This window comes from Canis lupus, chromosome 8, assembly GCF_011100685.1.
Source record: "Canis lupus familiaris isolate Mischka breed German Shepherd chromosome 8, alternate assembly UU_Cfam_GSD_1.0, whole genome shotgun sequence".
NCBI lineage: Eukaryota > Metazoa > Chordata > Mammalia > Carnivora > Canidae > Canis > Canis lupus.
The window spans coordinates 42,568,982-42,591,537 of NC_049229.1; the positions used below are offsets into that span (position 1 = coordinate 42,568,982).

The 22,556-nt window shown below is 40.8% G+C and overlaps 1 protein-coding gene across 11 annotated transcripts in view; it reads left to right on the forward strand.

The window, feature by feature from the left end:
* Positions 1-22,556, forward strand: part of RAD51B (RAD51 paralog B) — a 683,946-nt gene that overhangs the window by 512,121 nt on the left and 149,269 nt on the right. For 10 of the 11 annotated variants that reach the window (XR_005363452.1, XR_005363449.1, XR_005363450.1 and 7 more), the window contains one exon: positions 12,307-12,410. Coding sequence is in view for 6 of the 11 variants with exons in the window: in XM_038545044.1 (XP_038400972.1) it covers positions 12,307-12,410 (104 nt within the window). In the remaining 5 variants the exon portion in view is untranslated. Of the gene's footprint in view, positions 1-7,388; positions 7,517-12,306; positions 12,411-22,556 lie in introns of all 11 variants that reach the window. The other variant, XR_005363453.1, reaches the window with a different exon arrangement.

Sequence of the window (22,556 nt, forward strand, 5' to 3'; positions counted from 1 at the left end):
CCTAGACAGGCACAGATGACTCTGAATAAGAAATTGAATATTGCAACTTAATAAGGAAAGGAAAATGAGTGGAGTATCTTGAAAATGGGGTGAGTTTTCTCTCCCAGAGAGAGAGAGAGGTGAATGGTCATTCTTTAAATACTTTCTAAATGGCTGAAAGAAATACTGAAAGAAGTGATGAGTCAGGCCGCTGGGTTCAAACCCTTGCTCTGCCACTTGCAGGGTCACCTTGGGCAATAACTTTTTCTCCAGCTCAACTTCCTTCTCTAGAAAATTGGTATAATAATAACATCTCCCTCATAGAGATAATGGGTGTATGGTAAGGTATTGGGTCTAGTGTTTGGAACATACTAATTCTTCCAAAAACATCACCTCATAATTCTTTAATGCCTTGCAACAAGTGATGTCTGAGATATGGGACAAGTTATACCAAGCTGGTGATCTTGATCACTTTGTGAACCTGGTCATTTTCAGTAAACCCATAGTTCTGTCCAATTTCTAGATAGACTGTGGCCTTCAAGGAAGAAGGAAATTGCTTCGCTCAAGAACTCATATTTCACAGATGTGTGCTGACTGCCTGCTGCCACCAAAACCAGTCCCCCCCAATTAAAATAGTCTTGTTAGCATCAGCACATTTTTTTCATCAGTTCCCTCTCCTGCCATGAGGCTCCTGCCTGAAAATACTTGACTGTACCACCAGAGGTTGGGGCAGTCTTGTGAGAGAATACTGAAGAAAGTTATTGAAGGTCATCTCCATCGCCCAAGATCCCCCACAACAGGGCAACCCCCTCATGCCTGGACCCTGGAACCTGTGATCCAGAGGCCACCGTGAATTCTGAGCATGAATGGAGTTTCCCCCTCTCTTGTGGCCCCAACTCCTGGTGAGCCTTATGTTGGCATGACAACCATGGGGTGTGTGTGTATCCATGTGCACACCTCAAGAAAGGGAGAAGTGCAGGAGCTTCTCCTCGCTTTGACACAAAAGGCCCAGCTCCAGATGTCAAGGAAACAGGCTGAACTGAAGGAAGCTGACAGTCCTCCTGAATTCATCAATGTGGGAAAAGATACCCAAAGTACTTTTGGGTTCTTGTCTAAAACTCAGGGTGCTAAGGACCCGGGGATTGCCTCCCCAAACTATTCACCATTCTGTGTCTGAACCCCCATCCCCCTCTCACAGCCTTCAGGGGCAACAAACATGTGTGATGCCAGCATTCCATTCCCTCCCATGCATGAAAAGATCCTGATTCCTATCATGATCATGCTACTTCCCAGAGGGGTGCTTGAGACGGGGCGGGAAGAAAGCGTAATAATAAATCTTTGCACTCCGGGCAAGGTGATAATTAAAAGCATTCTCCACAGCGATGTGCTCTCTAAGGCCGAAAGGGAGGCAGCTGGTCAGCAGAAAGTCCTAGCATGCCTGGGCTCGGGCCCCAGCTCTGCCTCACACTGGGTGTGGGTTTCAGTCAAGTTACTTCTTAGTCTATGAAATGGGAATAATGATCACACTGATGGTGTGGGATTGAGGGAAGTAGCGTGTTAGTGCAGTTTAAGTTGAATTCGTCAGATACACTTCTGTACTCCAGAGCACCTCCGGGCTCCCAGCTCCTGCCCCACTTGATTCTCTTACTCCCTCACTTGTGCTCCATTCCTGTTCCTACTGAAGAAACAAAGGGAAGCCAGACTCAGAAAGCTCAGCTATGTTTGGGGTCTAGAAGAAATGCAGGTCAAGGAGCCTGACTGACAAGGGGCCTTAATGAGGGTGCCTGCCTTAGGGGGACCCAGGCCTCCTGACCAGCCCTGTCCTATTTGATGCTGCAGGCTGTCAGCTACCCCTCCTCCACTTTCTGAGTTGGCGCTTTGGGTTGCTCCTCTGATAACAACTCCAACCAGATGAGTTATGGCATTTCTAAACAGTTTACATCTCTTCCGTATTCCCCTTGGGAAGTGGGTGGGGGCTAAAGTCAGCAGATAGGAGTCTTAAAAACTGGGCCAGAGGGTGCTCACCAGATTGGTGTCTTCCATTGATGAAAAGGATGCAGAGCTACATGACAAAACATGAAGGAGAGATTTTTTTTAAATGCAAGCGCATCATCCATTAACACCACATGGACTGTCCATGTCTGAGAAGTCTGTAATTGCAAGCTCAATAGCAAATGCCTGACATGTGATTTTTTTCAAACTTTAATGTATATAGGGATCATCTGGGAGAGCCTTTTGAAAATGTAGACTCCTACGCATCATTCCTCAGAGATGCTGATTCATTGAGTTTGGGATGGGGACAAGGATTCTACATTTTAAAAAGTGGTTTACTGGGATGCCTGGGTGGCTCAGCGGTTTAGCCCCTGCCTTCGGCCCAGGGCATGACCCTGGGGTCCCGGGATCGAGTCCCACATCAGGCTCCCTGCATGGAGCCTGCTTCTCCCTCTGCCTGTGTCTCTGCCTCTCTCTCTCTCTCTCTCTCTCTCTCTCTCTGTGTGTGTGTGTGTCTCTCAGGAATAAATAAAGTCTTAAAAAATAAAAAAGAAACAGAAACTATCTCAACTACATATCAAAGGCAAACACATAATTCTAATCTTTAAGCAATTATAGCATAAAACTACAAAGCATGGAATTAAAAAAAAAAAGTAGTTTACCTGGTTGGTGATTCTGATGCATAAGCATGCAAATGAAACAATGCCCTAGTAATTTCTCCAGAGATCCAGTCCTGTGTCCTGATTTTATGTCAGTGACCCAAGTCAACAATTAGGGTAGGCTAACCTACATTTTCACAGTTGGTGGTGGTGGTGGTTTTTTCTGGTTTGTTTTTTTAAGTAAAAGAGTTTAAATCTACAGAAAAGTTCCAAGGAAAGTACAATGAACTCCCACACCTGCTTCACCTAGACTTCTAACCTTTTGCCACATTTTTAAGATCTCTCTCGTATTATTATTACCAACTTATTTTTTTATAACATGAATCTATTATTGTTAGCTTTAGGAAACCATTTGAGAATAAGCTGTAGATATCATGACCCTTCATCTCCAAATACTTCAGAATTTATCTCAGAAAAACAAGAACTTCTCTTACGTAATAACCACGATACAATGATCTCACCCAGGAAATTAGCATTGATATAATACTATTATCTAATATACCAGTCAGAGTCAAACTTTGTTGGGTGTCTCAATTTTGTCCTTTATGGAAATTTTTTTTTTTCTGATCAAAGATCTACTCCAGGATTAGACATTCTATTTAGTTGAAATGTCTTCATTTCAATGTGTTAATGTGTAACACATTTCAAATGTGTTAATGATTTTTTTAAGCCACTGATGTTTTCACAGAAATTTCTTTCTTTAAGAACATATTACCTGATAGACAACAGCATTTCTTTTTCCTTTTGTCCTTATTACTGGCAAAAAGCCAGAGATATAGTGCCAGCCTGAGCAACAGCAGACTTAACCTGGGCCCAATCCTGCATCAGCCAAGGCCTTGGGGAAGGACCATATCTCCTGGTCCTGGGTTTGCCATGTGAGCTGATTCCGCATCACTATTAATGTGTTCCTCTTCTCCTCAGCCAGGTGGGCTATCACCTAGCTTACTCATTGTCCAGACTAGTTCCCTGGATATGTAAAGCTACCAAACATTACTTCACGATAGTTTAAATCTCCCCAGGAAGAGTAACTGATAAAATATATGCCACTTTTTGTCCTTCCAAGCTTTCTCCAAAGGCAGTTGGCTGAATGCATCCCTCTAAGGGGTATTCCCTCACCCCCCACCCCTGGCAGCCAGGACCTTAAATAATCTGAAATCAGAACAAGTGACTATCTTTCTTCTGCTTCGGCCAGAAAAAAAAAAAAAGTCACCTGAAAAAAATACAAGACGGTTAAAAAAATGAGATGAGCAAGTATAATGCCAAGACTTAGTAGAATCCAGCTCTGGTATCCTCCTGTTGCCCCAGATTCTACAATGAGAGTGGAAAAGCAAAGCTCATATCAAGACAGCTGATTGGCATAATTTGAGGAATTCACTTATTTACAATGAGCATCTAGAATACATTGCTATGGAAGAAAACCCATTTCACATAAGCATCTTCCTGATTGATGTTGAATTAAGCCTAGATTCAGAAAGACAATGCCCCAGATTTCCTTAAATGGTTAAGTTTTTTGTTTTCTTTGTTTATTTGCTAGTATTTACCTAAGAATAGTATGCATTTTCTCTAATAAGTGAGTTTAATTTAATTAAAGAGTTCTTTTCAGAGGGTCAGGGAACCTGGCTACAGGTCACCAGTCAGGATTTTTCCCCATCCTTAAAGAGCTGGAGGAAAGCTATATTAGAGAAAAGTTTTCAGGGGCAAGGCTTCTTGGGGAATGTTGGAAACAGAGCTGGGCGGGAGGAGATTAATTCTTTCTATTCAGACACCCTAGTTCTGTTCTTCTCATGCCTGTTATTGTTTTCATAGCTATCTTTGAGGACTTTCATACTTGTCACTGCAAACATAACAGAGAAGTTCTATGCAGTATGCCCTATAAAACTTTTGATTGGTAAATTAGATAGGTTGTAGACTGACCATTTTCGTGTAGGGTGAGCTACCTTCATCCCGTCTTGAGATTTCCCATGTGCATCCTGGTTTGCTTTATTAAAACAGTCCTGGCTTATCTCTGTTATCCCAATATAGTTATTAAAATGTCCCCATTTCATTTTCAAAAGTGTCCTATTTGGATGATGACTTACATAACCATACTAAGACTCTGGGAAACTTAAAGTATGTTCTCCCCACACAAAGCCAATGGAGTTGTTTGAGTGGTTTGTGCTAGCACATACCAGTCTTCATCCTAGTGATTAGCTAGCTCTGTTTCTTCCTTCTGCTGTGGAGGATTAACCCATCCCTAACTCTTGCATTCCAAAGGTTCTGATTGCCCCGCCTTTTCTTGTCTTCACATTTCTAACCTTCCTCACTAACAAGTATTATTGGAACGTGGATCCTCGGTGTGTTGTGCAAATAAAGACCCTGGACTGCATTCAGATCTTTCACCTCTAGCCAAGAAACATTGGGGATGAAATTTTCTGCTTTACCAAAGTGAAGCAGCCTAATTCTGTATCAGGCCAAATGCCTTCCTCAATGCACAGATGACATTGAGGCAGTTATTGTGTGGTTTTATGCCTCAGATCCTTTATTTGTAAATCTGAAAGAAGACTAATAGCTTTAAAGTATTTTGAGAATCTCAAAGCTCAGAAGATTATAAATAACAAAAGATATTTTTTTCTCATCTAAAATGGCAGTACAGATACTGCGGTTACTTACTTAATAGATAGCGTGTGTTTCCTGGGCCATTTGCAGCTGATGGGTTTTTTCCAGTGCTCTATTTATAGAGCTAGGTCAGAAATATCACTTCCGTTGGAACTTGACCTACAGACCATTGTCAATTTTAAAGGCCTGAGGAAGTAGAGTGCACACTGAACTGAATACAGCTGGTTCACAGGTTCAGTTAATGAACCACAAACCCCCAAGGAAATTAATTTTGCTGGAGGATAGATGTGTGAACCTCTCCCAGTCTCTTTTATGTGATACCTTTGCATTGTGGCCTCATGGAGCTTGTAGGTCATCTTGAATTGTTATTCTAGAAATAACCTAGCCTAGGCAGTCTTTTTCCCTTTTATACCCCATTCATCCTCTTCAACACTGCTTGCTGAAATTCTGGCTTTCTGCATCGAATAAAATAAGACCTGATGATATACAAACAGGTAATTTGGGCTACTCTGAGAAACTTAGGAAAAAGCAGATCTAAATATTTCCCTACTTCATCTTTTGTTTGGGGCTAACCAAGATTCTCAGTCACTTCCCCAGTTCAAATGAATGACCAAACAAAAAATATATGCTGAAGCTCAGCCTCTTCCATGGGCCTGGTTTTCAATAGGAGAATCTTAATTTCATGAATGGTAATCCCCTTCTGATCCTTACTCTCTCATTCAGACTCCCACATTTATTTAAGCTTTGTTTTTATGAAGTTGTGTTTGCTGGGACTTGGCCACTGGCCATCACATGTTTAATCATCATAAGGTTTTTAGTAAGTAGGATAGACTAAGAAAATCCCTAGTCTGGAGAGAAATCTACTCTTAGGAAAAGGACCACATGTCTGTAGTCTCGTCAGGCTTAAATGAGGGTTAGGTAGTGTACAGCCATTCAAAGATAACACATGGAACAGAACATTCTTAAACTTCTGGGAAAAGTGAGCTCCAGAAAGAAGAACTAATTTCTTGTCATCAAAATGCCATAGATTCAAAGTTGTTAGTAGAGGCAGGAACTTCTGAGATCATTGTCAGTAACCCCTTGTCATGGATGAGAAAACTGGAAGTTCAGAGAGGTGAAGTAACTGGCCATTGCCAAGGCCTGCCCTGATGTTCTTTGTTATGTCACTCTCCTTCTCCCACCCAGTCTTGTTAAAAGCCCACAGCTAAGTTGGAAATAGAACTTCAGGGTCCTGCCATGTAGCCAGCAGCTAACCATATGCTGTTATGCGTTACATAGAACATACTTTAGGATGTGAGGACAAAGAAAGAGACTGTTCATTCCAATGCTAACATGCCATCCCCATCCTGAACTTATTTCAGTCCTGGAAAGATGTATAGGTATTTTCTTCCTTTCTTCCTTCTTCCTTCTTTCCTTCCTTTTATCCTTCTTTCCTTCCTTTCTTACATCTTTCCTTCTTTCTTTCCTGTCTTTCTGTCCTCTCTCCCTCTCTCTCTCTTTCTTTTCTCTTTCTAATCTCAATAAGTTGGTTTTCATTTAAAGAGACGGGAGGGACCAATGTCCAGAATATCCAGCTCTCCTGGACTGTGAATTTTTCCTTTTCCCCTGTTCTGGGAGTCCGTGCTTTTTTAATACTTTCATTATTTTTAACATAGAAAAGTCTCTTCTTTTAAAGTTGATCCTGTTGCTACAGGGCAGACAGTTTTATGTTATGTACTAGACTTTTAGTTTGACCTCCCAGAAATGCTTAGTTAGAGGAGTCATAAATTGAAATGTTTTCAGAGAAAGAGCTTCCTCATTGAAGGCCCCCCAACAGGCCTCTTCTAGATACTGACACGGGTTGGTACCAGAAGCCCATTACCTTTTTGGAAATCAAGGCTACATAGCAACCTGATTATCCTCCTTCAGTCCGATTACACAAGGACTACACCCTGTGTACAGAACAGAGAGAGAGCCCCTTGCCTTGTGAGAAATGTATCTTTGTAACCAACTCCCACTCCACAGGCATGGGGAATTGGATCCAAAAGATAGTGGTCATGAAAGATATTTCAGAATCCAAGTCCTGTTGTTTTAACTACTTCATTACTGAGCTTTACTAGCTTGCCCCATTATTAATAGAACAAAAAATGTTGAAGATGATAATTCAACTTTCTTTCTCCTTAGAATTTAATCTTCAGTGTTTGATCATCATTGTTCCTGTCATTTACACATATCAAATATCTCCATCTAAGAGTCACCACGAACCTTTGGTTGCCTGGAGGCAGGAACTATTATTCACATTTTACAGATGGGTAAGCAATTACAGAAAGAAAACATGCCTTTGACTTACCTAAAAGAGTCTCAGAGAGTGAAGAATGAATGTCCCCACAGTCTGTTTTAGAGAGATCTGATTTCAGTGTAAACAAATTAGATTTTCTCCATGTAGCTTACTCGAATACTTCCATAAACTCAATCCTATGATGATGAAAAATCTCCAATAATGAAAATATTTTCAAAACCTAGTTCACTTATTTGATTTTTCTATTTGTATTGAAACAAACCAAATTCCAATACAATGAAGTCATTCTGCCTTGGCAGGTCTAAATATCAGAGTCATCAAAAAGGAGAAAGGAAAAAAAAAAGGAGAAAGGGAGAGAGTGCTCTAATTTTTAGAACTCCCACTTAAAATGAGCATAAAGAAAACACACTTGTCTCTTTCCTAACCAGTTAGGTCATTAGGCAGGAAATCACCTTTTCTGAAAGGCAGCAAGCAGATTCCTTCTACCTTTGATTTTTCATACGTAACATTAATTATTATTTATGCCAGTCCTTCCATAGAAATGTATGAAAGTCAAAAGACATGAAACCACTAAATATTCTAGTTGAAAATAAAGTTACAGGGGCACCTGAGTGGCTCAGTGGGTTAAGTATCTGCCTTTAGCTCAGGTCATGATCTCAGGGTCCTTGGGATCAAGCCCCATGTCTGGCTCCCTGCTCAGTAGGAAGTCTGCTTCTCCCTCTCCTTTTGCCCCTCCCTCCCCACACTTGTGCACTCTCTCAAGTAAATAAATAAAACCTTAAAAAAAAAAGTTATAAATTTATAGTAACTGACAGTTTCCCCATCTTCCTTTCTCCCACTTCTCTCTCAGGTAATCCCACCACCTATAGCCACTCTTCAAGGTCCTATTAAGTGAAATAATTTCTCAATTCTGACCAGATTTTTAGGTCTTCAACCAGAGAGGGTCAGTTTCAGGCCACCTGATTTAAATGAATCAGCTGCTAGGCCAGTTGAGCGAGGTTAAATAACTTGCCAAGCCAGGGCATGCATTGTCTTTCTGGAAACCCCTTGCCCTGAGTTATCACTATACATCAGAACAGAGGAAGCTGGTTGTGGAGTCAGAGTGACATACAGATTCAGATGAGTGATGAGATGCTCACAATATGCCTCCATCAGTGCCTTCCCAAGATAGGTCTTCAGACTCTGCAGGAGCTATTTGGCATAACAAGCCTGGAGAAGGCTGACTGGAGTAGTGGTGAAGACAGTCAGCCTGGTTTGAGCCCTGCGCTGTCATTAACCCACCATGTGACCTTGGAAGAGTTACTTAATCTCTCCTAGCCTTAGTTTGTCAATAGAGATGATTATATTACCTACCTCAGAGGGTGACTGTAAGGATCAAAAAAGATGTAACTAGGATATGAAGCTCAAACGAGATGTAAGCCCTCCTTATATAAAGGGCCCACTTTGTGTCTCACTTGTAGTACTCTAAAAATATTGTCTTTTCTTATCATTAGCTTTCAAAGCCCTCTGTTACTGTACTTATGGTGGTGTAATGTTTGTAAGCACCCCTGAAAATAGATCTCAAGCCACCCACTGAGGGTTTCCATTAGAAACTTTTCCGATTTGTTTGTACTCATGGCCTTTCATCAGGACCTGAGCTTACCCGTCTGGAAAGCAGCCAGGTTTATGGGTACTTTGTTATACTGTTTTCATTGGTTAGGGACATGGTGTTCTTAAATAGTCACCACTGGCCACATGTGGCTCCTGAAAACATCTTCCACACCTGGGAAGTGCCTATAATTTTATTATAAAAATTTTTTTTGTTCGAGTGCTTAACTAATTAACAACTCCTAATTATTCACATGTAGCTAGCTTTTTTGTGGCAAACTTGAAAGCTCAGCCTTACTTCATCCTGTCATTTAGAAGGTACCAAGCAACAAGCTTCTAACAAGTTTGTTTGAAAAATGTGAAAATGCTATTAATTTTAGCTTAAGCAAGATAGAATTAAGAATGTAAATCTGCCGCTAAAACAGATATATCATAATATGGTTCAAAGTTTAGTAGGAAAAAAAAACAAAGTTTAGTAGGAATAACTTATTAACCATTTAATCAGGATTTATTAAGTATCTTCTGTGCATTAGTGACAAAGAATGATTGAGGCATATATGATTCAGGCAGGCTAACATAAATCAGACATGGATTTGGCCCTCTTAAAATATGTATTAGGGGTGATAAGAAAAGCACACACAAGTAATAAACCATAGGAGAGAAAATGGTGTAACGTGAGAGGGGAAAATAAAGTATTATGGGAATTTAGAGGAGGAAGACAGTATGTTTGTGATAACCAAGAAAGTAGCAAGCAGGAAGTGGTATCCAAGACAACGTGTAGACCTAGAGGCATTTCAGGTGTGGAGGGGACATGGGAAAGAGGTGATTACATTGGAGCAAAGTCTATATGAAGTGGAATGGAGGGAGCAGTGTGGAAAGGCAAGTTGGGTACAGACTAGAAGAGCTTTGGATGCCAGTATGATGAATTTATAACTCTTTGGATGCACTTGGGAGCCATTGAAAGTTTTCGAGCATGCTTGATCAGAAGTGACGGGAGTATGCTTAGTTGTGTGCTTGAGGAGGGTAAGCAGGCAGAAGAGAGGATGAGCTTTATTGAGGAGGACCTGACAGCTGTTTGGACATCAGTTAGAAAGCTCTAGCAGCCATCCCCGGGGAAAAGCAAGTGGGGATCTGATCTAAGGCTGGAGTCGGGGGAACAGAGGGTAGGGAATAGATATAGGTGAGATTTTACAGTTCAATCAACAGAGTGTCACAATTTATTGGAACTGAGAAGCATGGAAGAAGGAAAGTTTAAAAATGGAACTGAGATTCTGAACCAGTTTAACTAGAAGGCCAAAGAAAGGGACAAAGAAGGAAGAGTGAGTTATGTGGGAAGAGAGGGAGAAGAAAAACAGAGAAGGAGAAGAATGCTCAGCAGGGTCCAGAAAAAGCAGAGGAAACAGTATGTTAGTTGCCAAAAGAGGGAGAAGCTTTATCAGCTGCTAACAAGAGGTCAAGGAGAATGGGGACAGGGAAGTCAGGAAGTTACAGGAGACTGTCCAGGGAGAAAGCTTAGAGCAATGGGTCCAGAGAGACACGGTGCAGATGACAAAGTGTCCCAGATGCATTATTCAGGAGTTAATATTTCTCCTAGGCACAGAGAGATGCTAGAGGAGTTTAAGTTAAGGAAGTGATACAATCAGATGAACACCGTCTAGATAATTTGTTTTCAAATTAATTCATATATGTTTTGAATTATGTGCATGATGCACCAAGGTCACCCTAAATTTTATTCTTTCCTATGCTAAATTCTTCTTCATTTCAAAATCGCCAGGCTCAATATGGTCCCAGTTGTTGATTTCCATCTAATTCATTCCCATACCTGCTTGAACCAGAGAAAATGTATGATTGGTGTTTTCTAACCCAGGGGCATTCAACCTCAGAACTGTCATGTTTTGGGCTGGATAATTCTTTGTTACGGGTGCCTGTCCTGTGCATTACAGGGTGTTTAGCAGCATCACCGACCTCTACCCTCTAAATGCCAGTGGCAATCTCACTTAGACATTGCCAACAAAATTACCTCCAGCCTGGAACCACTGACCCACATTCATCTGCTTTAATATTTGAGCCCAGTAGTGTAAGGCTGTGCAAAGTTGGCGACTGCCCTAAAAGATGATGTGTCCAGAAAACAAAGAAGAGAAAAGAAGACCAATACTCCAGGCTGAGGAATGAAAATCAGATGATGCAGTAAGCAAGCAATGAATGAGAAGGCCAAGGCCTCATGTTTTAACTAAGTCAGTGGACTTCAGCCTCTCTGTACTTAATCTCCTCATTGCAAAGAGATGTGATATTCAGGATATAAGTCATAATGAATGTCCCACTATGCTCTGTAGGACTAAGATTCCTCTCATGGCCTAGGGCCAGAGTGGGCACAGGTATTCAGAGAAGACCTGAAGAAGATATGATGGGAGGGAGGGGATGCTGACTTCTAAGTGGTGGGGCTTGGGAGCCTGGCTTTAAGGAGGAAGAAGAGGAGGAGAGCAGGAATAGTTTCCTCCTGGTGCTCTCAAGAGGGATCAGCAAAGCTCTGGGGATGTAAGGTAGTAGCTAAGGCATAACTTGGAGCAGACTAGAAACTCAGATGATTATTTCAGATCCTCCCCTTTACAGGACAGTCTTAGAAGGTGAAAGAATGTTTCTCTGAGGATAAGGATGTCTAATACAGATTAGATATGAAAATGGTTAGAGTTTCCAGATTCCTCTTCTGGGTGTGTGTGTGCAGGGGTTGGAAGGGCAAAGGAATTTTATGTGCATATGCCACGATTTTTCTATATTGATTAGGAAAATTGAGATACGTCTCTTATCAAGCTAAAAGAAGTCTTATAACTCTTTTAAACTAAGACTATTTCATAACTGGCTCTTATTCTATGAAGTAGCATTATGCCTTTCTGCCATAGATTTTGAGTGGCTTGATTTATTATTAGCCATGGCTCCAAGCTGCCTTGCATGCAACCTCTTATTGATATATAATTCTGTTATCTTTTAGCCCAGGGGTGGTCACTTTCACTGAGGCTGAAGGAAACTCTTGCTGGTTTTTATTTTTAGTCTCATGTTCCTTATCCCCTTTCCTTCTCTAATTCATGAACTTTTGTGGTAATGAACCGAGCCCCCCCAGGAGTCTCTATACCTTGAGCAATGACTGGACTTTTGTTTATGTGAAACACCATTACAAGAAATGGGCCTTCATAATCATGGTTTTACCCTGTTTCACTTCAGGCACTTCTGCTTCCAGCTGTGTGATGGCTGCCCTAGGAAACACCTGGAGTCACAGTGTAAACACCCGACTGATTCTCCAGTACCTTGGTTCAGAGAGAAGACAGGTGAGTGCTTTGGTAATGTTTCCTGACTGTCAAGGTTAGAGAACAAGATGTACTTAGCAATCTTAGCGTTCATCTTCTGAAAGCATTGGCTGTATTGTCGGTCCTGGGCCAACACTATGAGCGGGTAGGTAAAGAATCCAGCATCCCTGCCCACCCCAATAGCAGTTATAATGAAGTGGGAAATCAGTCACTCACAGGAAAAAATATGTAAGAATAGAGCCCGTAGAGTCAGCATGCCTCCTGATATTTGCCAATGGCTTGTAAGTGACAAGGTGTGGACCTCTAGGGAATCTCAAACTCTCCATCTCTAAAGGGTGAATGATCATTTCACTTAGCTGGTATTTGTTGAGGAGTAGGTAATTTGTGTACAAGTTAAATAGTGATGGCGCTTTTTCTTGATGTTAGTATGCTTTAAAAACCATAGGCCAGACAGATCCTGCCATGTAATTTAACTATTCCCCAGACTCTGGGTACTTGTGCATTAACTCCTAAGCCAGTAGGTTCAAGTACCAAAAGATGCTATGGAGACCCCTAAAAGGATGTTAGCTCTCTCAGAGCTTCCTACTGATGGTTTCTATCCTGGCCTCAAATGAGAATTAACCCCCTTTCCATCCAGAAAGTTTAGCTTTCTACCCCTTTCTCAATCTTCTCTTCCACTCTAAAGAAAGGGACCCCACAATCTGATCCCTTTGGTAAAATGTTTCAGAATTAGGGAATTTATTTTTCCCTATGCCTGACCTTAACTTTATTCTGTTATGTGGATCAGGTTCCATCGTGACCTCTCCCACAAGCAGGAGGAGGAAGAAGATAGGGTGATTGTTCTGATTTGTTGGATGGAGCAAATTCAGAATACAGATTTGCCCATCTTGCTAAATATGTTACTATCCAAGTTATTAACTAAAGAGGCATGAAATATGCTGGTGGTCCTTTCTGGGGGAGGTGGCAGGGAGTTGTTGCCCTTTACCTGCATTAGGTAAATTGGCTCTCTTTCAAGGAGTCAGGAATCATCAGAAACAGACATGAGGCTTTGCCTGTTCCAGACATAACTTTCCGAGTGCCCTTGGTTACAGACCAGAGGATTCTTCTTGGTTTGCTTGGGACTATGTAAATAACATTCCAGCTTGATGATTGAGTCAGCCATGTTCTGAGAAGATGGAGCTGCTTGTTTTCATTTAGGGGAACATTCTTAAGTTTGGTCCTGGCGTGCTCATTACCTAAGTGATACCTTTCCCCATTGATTCAATTTTCCTGGGTTCTGAATCTATTACTTCTCTTTTCAATGGAACATATCCAGAGATGTGTAGAACCTAATAACCTTTGGTTTGTACCCTCGGTTATAAATTATGTTAAATAAACCCAGTTTGTAGCTATTAGTGATATCATTATGGGTTGTCAGGCACTACTCCCTAAACTCTAATTTGAGGAAGCAAAATTCCTTGTGAATCAGTGTTAATCCATTCATTTTCATAGATCTTTAACCTCATTCCTTGAAAATGTGTAGTTTATCTCTGTTTTAGGTTTTAGATAGTACACCCTGATTTTGTGATGTAGATGGTATCATGGATTCCAGGCCCCCAGATCCTTGTTTTATCAATTCTAGCTAGCATTTATTAGCATATAAAGACATTAGAGCCACATTTTTCTTTCCTTTTATTTTAATAAATTAGCCAGTCATTTGCATTTTTTTCTGTGGCAACAGGAAGTAGCTGGTAGGAACAAATGCTATTATTTTACGTCTATTTGGTAATGGCAGGAGTTTGGTGGCTCTTGGTTCTTGGCTCATAAGGTCAAATACAGGCCACTAGTCACAAGAAGAACGAGGAGCACAGAATGGATAGATTAGTGACAGTTTATCAACTCATATCCTATCAAATGAGTCAGTGGTGTTATCTTAATCTACAAAGGACAACATGTTACTGTCATTGCTAATCAATCAAGAGCAGAGTTAAATGCTTTTGAATTGTGTTTTCAAACACTAATTAGTAAAATATGTAAATAAAATAGTAAAGTATAATAAAATGCTATAGCAAAATAGAATACAACCAGTGTTAAAATGGCCAGCCCAGGCAAAAGAACTTAGACTTAATTAATCTATAGAAATGTGCACACCTTTTGGAACCAGTCCTTCGATTTGTCACCTAATAACTAGGACAAAATTTGATATAGAAAACATGTCTCTATCTGATGAACTTATCTCACTTTAGCAGAGGGTGTGCATCACGATTCACTGAGCCTTTCCTGTGGTCTTGCTTCATGAGAAAGTAGAGAAGCCATATGAAGATAAACCTTTTCTGGGTTATGTGTACAAAACAGTACTTTAAGCTAGTCTTTAAGGTCATTGTTCCAAGCAATACCTCCTTATAACACTACTTAGTAGAACATGCCTAGATCATTCTAGCATCAGCAGATCTATGGAACACCAACCCCCAGGAAGAGGATACCAGGTATAGTTCCCCCCACCCCCACCAATGAACAGAGGCCACTACACCAAGGGATCAAGGACATAGAATGAGGATTATGTTTTTTCTCATTTCTATGACATTGAGCTCTACACCAGGGCTCTTGAATGTGCGGCTTAGTCTGAGATCACAGGGCTGGAAGGAGGTCAGGTCAAGCTGAGCAGCTCTGCGACCCGATTAAACCAAGAGCTGAATTGTATAGTCCAAGGGAAGGAGTCCTCCCTGGCTGATTATTTTCTTTACACCCTGGAAACTTTGTAAAAATTATATAACCAAGAAAGAAATCTCCTTATCAGGGCACAAGCCAAGTTAATTCTCTTGTTTATTCTGCTTCAGTGTTTGCAAAAACCCTCTTAAGAAGCTAGGAAACATTTTCTTTTGGACTAATTTAGTTTTTTTTTTTTTTTTTCCATTTGACTTTTATTTACTCTTTTTCTAGTCTGCTTCAATCCTGCCCCACCCTTTTTGCAACATTTTTATTCTTACCAAAGACATGTCCTTAAAGTGGAATTAAAATGGCCTCTACTAAGGTTTTTTTTCTCCTCTTTTAATATTTTGGATTTTCTTTTCTTTTTTTTTAAGAATCAAAAATATTTTTTTTTGTCCACCATGTGCATGGCTTGGGGAGGCAAAGAAGTAGAAGACACAGTTCTTGTCTTCAAGTTTCTTCTGGTCTTCTATGAGAGATGGTACATATGTGTATACATTCATAAGTAATCAAAATGAAGTATAGGAGTTAAAGAACAAAATAATACTGAAGTACTGTCACAAGACAGTGTTTGATTTGTTACCTAATAAGTGGTTAAGACAGCACCTGCTTTGAATCCAGAGCAAGGTAAACTCATCAGAGGCACATTAGTCTTTTTAGAAGATGGGACTCGAGTATCACTTTAAAATCAGTGTTTTCTCAAGCCTGGCTGCACTTTAGACTCATCACAGGAGCATTCACAAAATACCAACACCAGAGCCCCACCCCAACCAATTAAATCAAAATCTGTGTTGGTGGGCCAGGCACGGGTGTTTATTTTATTTGTAAATCTCCCCCAAGTGATTCTACTGTGTAGCCAAGGCTGAAAACTGCTGCTGCCTTAAAAAGATAAATGTATATTACTGAGAAAGAAAAGGGAAAATTTAGGGTGAGGAGGAACAGCAAAAGAAGACAAACCGGAGGGCAAGTCCCATGTTCAGAAGATATGGGTTGGTTTTGGCCTTGTCAAGAGCAGAGGGTTTGTGCCCTCAGTCATTTGACAAGGCTTTATTTGATCACTTCTTCTCTGCTAGTCACCATGTAAGATGCCAGAGGTTCAAAATATGAGCAAGATGATGCCCTGAAGCTGTTCACAATTTACTCAGGGAAAGAGGTCAACATGTGAATGGCACATACTGTATGTACATGATGAGTCTAGTGAGCATGGAGGACAGAGTGGGCCCCACCACAAAGGAAGGTTCTGGGGTGTTTGGTGAGGCAGTAACACACACAACAGATTGGCTGAGGCCCTCCTTCAGGAGGTGCTGGCAGTGACCAGGTGCCTGTCATGAAGGGCTGGAAAAGCTGGAGTAAGGGCGGTTATACTCGAAAGAATGATAAAAAAAAAAAAAAAAAAAAAAACCTTGATAAAATATTCATACTATTTCTCATCAAATTGTCAAGTCCATTCCTACAAACCACATATGGGATTATATAAATTTTTCAGAGTCCTGGAAGGAGTACTGAAGTAAATTAGTCCCAACTAAGCTTCACACCCCCTCAATGAAATAAATATTATGACTCTCATTTCAACAAACTAGGAAGAGATGATTTTTTCATATAGGAGGTTTATTTAAATGGACCTTATAATAATATTTTCATCTTCTATTTATTTTTTTTTTTTTTATTTTTTTTTTTTTTATGATAGTCACACACACACACACACACACAGAGGCAGAGACATAGGCAGAGGGAGAAGCAGGCTCCATGCAGCGGGAGCCCGATGTGGGATTCGATCCCGGGTCTCCAGGATCACGCCCTGGGCCAAAGGCAGGCGCTAAACCGCTGCGCCACCCAGGGATCCCTTCATCTTCTATTTAGAAGTCACCCGGAAGTTAAAGAACGCTTGAGGGGAGAGCCTAAAGTACCCAGTAAATTGTTGACAGGACCAATAATGTTACTCAAACTCCTGGTCCTTATTGGAATCCTTAGATTTTCATCAAGGTCCCAGGTTATTTTGCAGCTTGGAAGTATTTAGTGGCTCCTTTCTGGTGATGTAATTATTCTCTCAGTATCCATTTTCTGTTTTAAAAGACTCAGATGCCATCACTGTGAAGACTTCTTGACACCCAACTTTAATCAGCCCAGTTTCCCTCAGTTTTGTCCCCAAATGCACCTAGTATTTGTCTCTGTTCTTGCATGAGTGAAACTTGGATTGTGAGCCCCTTGAAGGCTGTGACTGAATCTTATTTGACTGCTCTCAGAAGCAGAACAATGCTTGACACTTACACATTCAATACATAAATTTTGAAAAAGAGAGAGCTGGAGAGAGAGAAAGGAGAGAGAAACTCTTCATATCCATACATGAATCCAGTCTTTTTTAAAAAATTATTATTTATTTATTTATTTATTTATTTATTTATTTATTCATGAGAGATACACAGAGAGAGACAGAGACATAGGCAGAGGGAAAAGCAGGCTCCCTGTAGGGAGCCCAATGCAGAACTTGATCCCAGGGCCCTGGGATCATGACCTGAGCCAAAGGCAGACGCTCAACCTTTGAGCCACCTGGATGTCCCCATGAACCCAGTCTTAAGGAAGAAGGCCATATTGCTTATTTGGACTCACTCTTCCCCAAAGGCATTGAGTTATGCAGCTTAATAGTTCCTTTAAAGTACTAGTAATTATCAGTTTAAAAGGTTGGCATCAGACTTTGACAATTATAAGCAGACACTTATAAGGAAGTTCTGTATGAACATTGGATATAGGAATATCTTTTTGCAGAATCAGCCTGCTGGGACCCTGGGAGAATGAGAGTCAGGGTTCCCTTGCAATCCTACTTGGAATTCCTCTGTGTAAGCAAACCAGAGCCCTAAACACAGACCTAGTCGGAGTGAGGGAGATGGGTCCCACAGCTGCTTTCAGGGGACAGGCAGCATGGGGACTCTGGCTAAGGAGAAGGATAAGAAATCTTTATTGCCGTCTTCCACCAGTCACAAGTTCTTCTGTCTGTGCTTAGATAGGCTTAATGGAGGACTGACCAACTAACGGAAAGTTGAGAAATAAACTCCCAGATAAGCTGAAGGATAGATTTGGGGCAAGAATGTCAGGCATACAATCATATTCACCAAAAGAAAGACATTGAAGAAGACATTTTACCTTATGGAAGTCATTGTTTTATGTCTCACTATTCGCAGATCCCTCCAAAGAGGAATTCAGGCTTAGTTGCACTCTCAAAAATGAGCCCTTCTCCCTTTGTAAAATAGTTCTGGGTCATCATGTTTATTCTGTTTCTTTCTACCTCAGCCTGTCTACTGTTTTTAGGCAAGGAGATGTGTGTGTGTGTGTGTGTGTGTGTGTGTGTGTGTGTGTGTATCCAGCCAAAAGAGAAGTTTGGCTGCAGGGGTGGGAGAAATTTCTTTTTAAGCATAAATGTCTGCAGAAATAGCCGAGGGAACATAGAATCCCAGCCAAGTACATTGCCTTGGGTATAAATGTTCCATCCCTTTTCAGAGCTGCTCAAGTGTGAAATCTAACCCCCTGCCCACACTCTTCCATCAGAAGTGCTCTAACAGGTATTGAGCAGATTGGGAAAATGTATAAAAGAAGAACCCAGAATGGTGACTTTTAAAGGGATTTTTTTTTCAGGTCACCAGTCAAATGTATTAAAATCTGAGGAAATCCCACTTAAAGTTATGCAGTAACAGCAAATGAATGCAGTGAGCTAAGACTCAGAGCTTAAAGACAGGCTCCATCTGAGGAAAGGACAACATAGATACCCAAATGGACACTTCCTGTTTCTGTCTCCACATTTGAGATAGGAATACCAGTGCCTTCCCCACCAACTACCAAAAAACCCAGACTCCCTTGGACCCCCTCTGAAAAAAGTCTATGTACTAAAAAACAAAAATAAAAACAAAACAAAACAAAACAAAAACCAAACCAAAACAAAAAACCCCACAGCCTCTGAATGGGCTCAAGTAGAGAAAATTTTCCCTTGAAGGGATTCCATTGGAAGTTGCCAGGTAAAAATTCATTAGTACAGATGCCATGCTTCTGATAGGGGTCTGCCTTTCAGATACCTTAGCCATGATAGACAATGTACCTTTGCTGAGGGGAAGAGTCCATTTTTCCTAGTAGATTTTGAGCCACATGGAATCAAGAAAAGTTCAAATCAAAATCAAAACAATAAGGGTTGGTGGGGTGACCGTCACAGGGTTTTAAATGTTATTAAAAAGTAGAGTTGTAAAACTAAGTGTGACCACCATTTTAAAAATGGAAAGACCCTTTAACACCAAACAATAGGGAAGACATCTGTGAATAAAGAATACTACCATAAATCAGACACATTTGTTTTTATGGAAGACTTAGTACATGTCCTTATTTCTGTTTTTGAGGATCATGATCTCTGACCGTCAGAGGCTGAATGACTGATCCACTACACAGTGTTTAGGTGACTTCCCCATTACTGAGCCACTCATCTTACCAGTATTTTATCACCTCTGTCATTCTCCTCAAGCTCTGACTAGTTTTATTTTTATACACTGTCTGGTACCAAACCCCCTTATGCAGTGACCCTCCCAGCTCTAACTTGCTAAGTAAACCAGGACAAATATGTGAATGAGAGATTTCCAGAGAAATCTCAGCTGTTTCAGGAAGTGGAAGAGACACAGGGCTTTGGAACCAAACTGAAGACCTTGTTGTCAGCTAGGGAAGAGATGTGTTTTCAGTTGGGAAACAACATAGGAAACAGCTATGAGATCTCTTGGACAAGGCAGTGACCTGAGAGTCAGGGACACTGAAATGTTTGGCTCATTTGAGAATGAAGGTTGGACAGGATGTTGTATTTTGGCTTTGGTTAGCTATGACTGAGAAGAAAATGGAGTAACATCTTTGATTAAGAAAAGCAAGAGCTACATAAACCATGAACTGATTTACAAATGAACCAGCGCTTTCACTACAAGCTTTGAAGGCATTTAGGTAGGATACAACAATGTCCCCTCTGAGATGACTCCTGGAGATGATCTTATTCAAGATTCTTAACTACAGCAAGCTTACAAATGTTTGTTAATGCTGATTCCTAGGGGCACCTGAGTGGCTCAGTTGGTTAAGTGTCTGCCTTTGGATCAGGTCATGGTCCTGGGGTCCTGGGATCTAACCCTGCATCAGGTTCCTTGCTCAGCATGGAGCCTGCTTCTCCCTCTCCCTCTGCTCTTCCCCCCTGCTTGCTCTCTCTCCTTGTCTCTCTCTCAAATAAATAAATAAAATCTTTTTAAAAAATCTTGATTCCTAGACCCCACCACAGTGATTATTCTGTGAGGGCAAGCACTTCTGGTGATTCTCACCAGGGTGGTGCTCAACACCACACTGTATTTCTAGCCATTTCATTTTACAGATGGGGATTAGCAATTGAAGTTCAGTGACTTATTCGGGGTCACAATTACATAGCAGAAATGGAAGTAGAATTAAATTCTTCTAATTTCTAATCTGTTGCTATTTTCACTCTACTATGCTAACTTTTAATAGGAAAATTCTAGGCAAGAAAGTGCCCTAGCCTAATCAATTTACTGGTTTTGCTGGCAAAGTGATATTTATATCCTCTGTGAATTTCAGTGGCTAATAAAAAGGTTCTACAGAACTCTGCAAACATTATATATATATATATATATATATATATATATATATATATATATATATATATTTTTTTTTTTTTTTAAGGCACCATCCCACCCTACATTGCAATGAATTACCAGATAAAACTCAGCATTTTAGGAGCGCTTGGGTGGTGCAGAAGATTAAGTGTCCAACTCTTGGTTTCAACTCTAGTTGTGATCTCATGGTCCTGAGATCAAGCCTCACGTGGGGCTCCACACTTTGTGGGGAGTCTGCTTGAGATTCTCTCTCTCCCTCTCCCTCCTCTCTTCTGCTCATGCTCTCTCTCTCTCTCTCAAATAAATAGATAAAACTTAAAAAAATAAAAGAAAGTCAGTATTTTAAATTCTCGGTGAATACATGATTTTTTTCTAAGTTGAACTTCACAATGAGCATGAAACTTGCCAGGTGAGTGACTCTTTATAGACAATATCCTACAAACAAGGCTGTTTAATCTGCCCATCTCCCACAGATGGTTATGTGTGTTTATTGAGAGTCACCTTTCATCTTGAGCTTCCTGCTGGCTATTTCCATAGGTTTAAGGTATGTGATGGTTTGGGAACTTTGGAGTTTTCTGGTCTTTTGTTTGCCTGGTCTTCTCAGAGCAAGAAAAGCTTTGTAATGATCATATCTTTGAGTTTTTACATCTTTATTTGAGAAAGTCAGAGTGAAACAGAGGGAAGGAGGCAGCTAGTGTCCTGCCATCTCAGGCTTCCACAGTTTGCAAGAGCATCCTTGCTGGCTTCCAGTGCTCCAAGCAACACTAGTTTAAAGTCTTCTTTATTATCTTAAGAGAGAAGGGGTTAGTTTTTATTGAGTACTAACTGTTGCAGGCATCATGTTTGATCCTTTCACTTGCATTATTTCCACTGACCCCACAACAAGCCTTCAACATAGATCTTATCTCCTTTTTACAAATAAAGAAACTGAATTAAGAGGATAAAAAACTTGTATTCAGTCAGTAGTAGATCAAGATTTGAGACTAAGTTTGTTTAACTTCCAAGCCTAAATCTTCTTGCTATATACCATGTCCTCTGAGATGTAGGCACTTTTTTAAAATTTAGGAATCAAATGAGGTGCTAGAAAATTAAGCTTTGCCTTAGTGATGATTCCTTTGGCTTGCAATGAATGGTCCTTATTATCTTTCTTTCCGATTTTTTCCCCAAGGATGACTGGATCTAGAATGTCATTTAGCTTACCTCCAAAGCTTACTGAATTACATATTAGAACAGCACCTCCCACTCTGGGGCCTGGGACATTAGGAAGGAGATGATGAGCTGCTGCTTGCTTTTTTCCTCTTGCTCTTGCCATTATTTGGCTGAGAAATACTCCTGACATGTGACTGTGATTCAGAAATGCTCCTTGCCCTGTCTGTGTGTGTGATTTGAATAGCACAGCTTGTCACACTTGTGGCTGAAGCAGATCCAGCTTGGAGAATTCGTCATCTGGCTGCTGTTGCCAGGGGAGTATGCCTGCCCAAGTGGTGCACTGCCTGGGCCTGTGGTCTCTACTTCTCCCAGGGTCCACTGTGGCTGGGAGGGTTACAGCATGGTACAATGCTGGTTTGTATTTCAACCTGATTGGGGGCTTTGGGAGCAGTGGGGCTTCAGACCCTTCTAAAATCTTCGTGGTTTATGAAATTAGGTGCAGGAGGGTGGGAAGCAGACAAAGGATTTACATGATGGAGGTGTAGGGAAAAACAAATTAAATATGTCTCTAGGATTCAGTTTGAATTTAGGTAAGTCTGATTATGTTACCATAACATTTTATAATATGCTAAACATTATCTAATGCATGATTGGCTGTCAACTGCAGTATAAGTCGTTGAGCTCTTCTAATTTCTGCTGC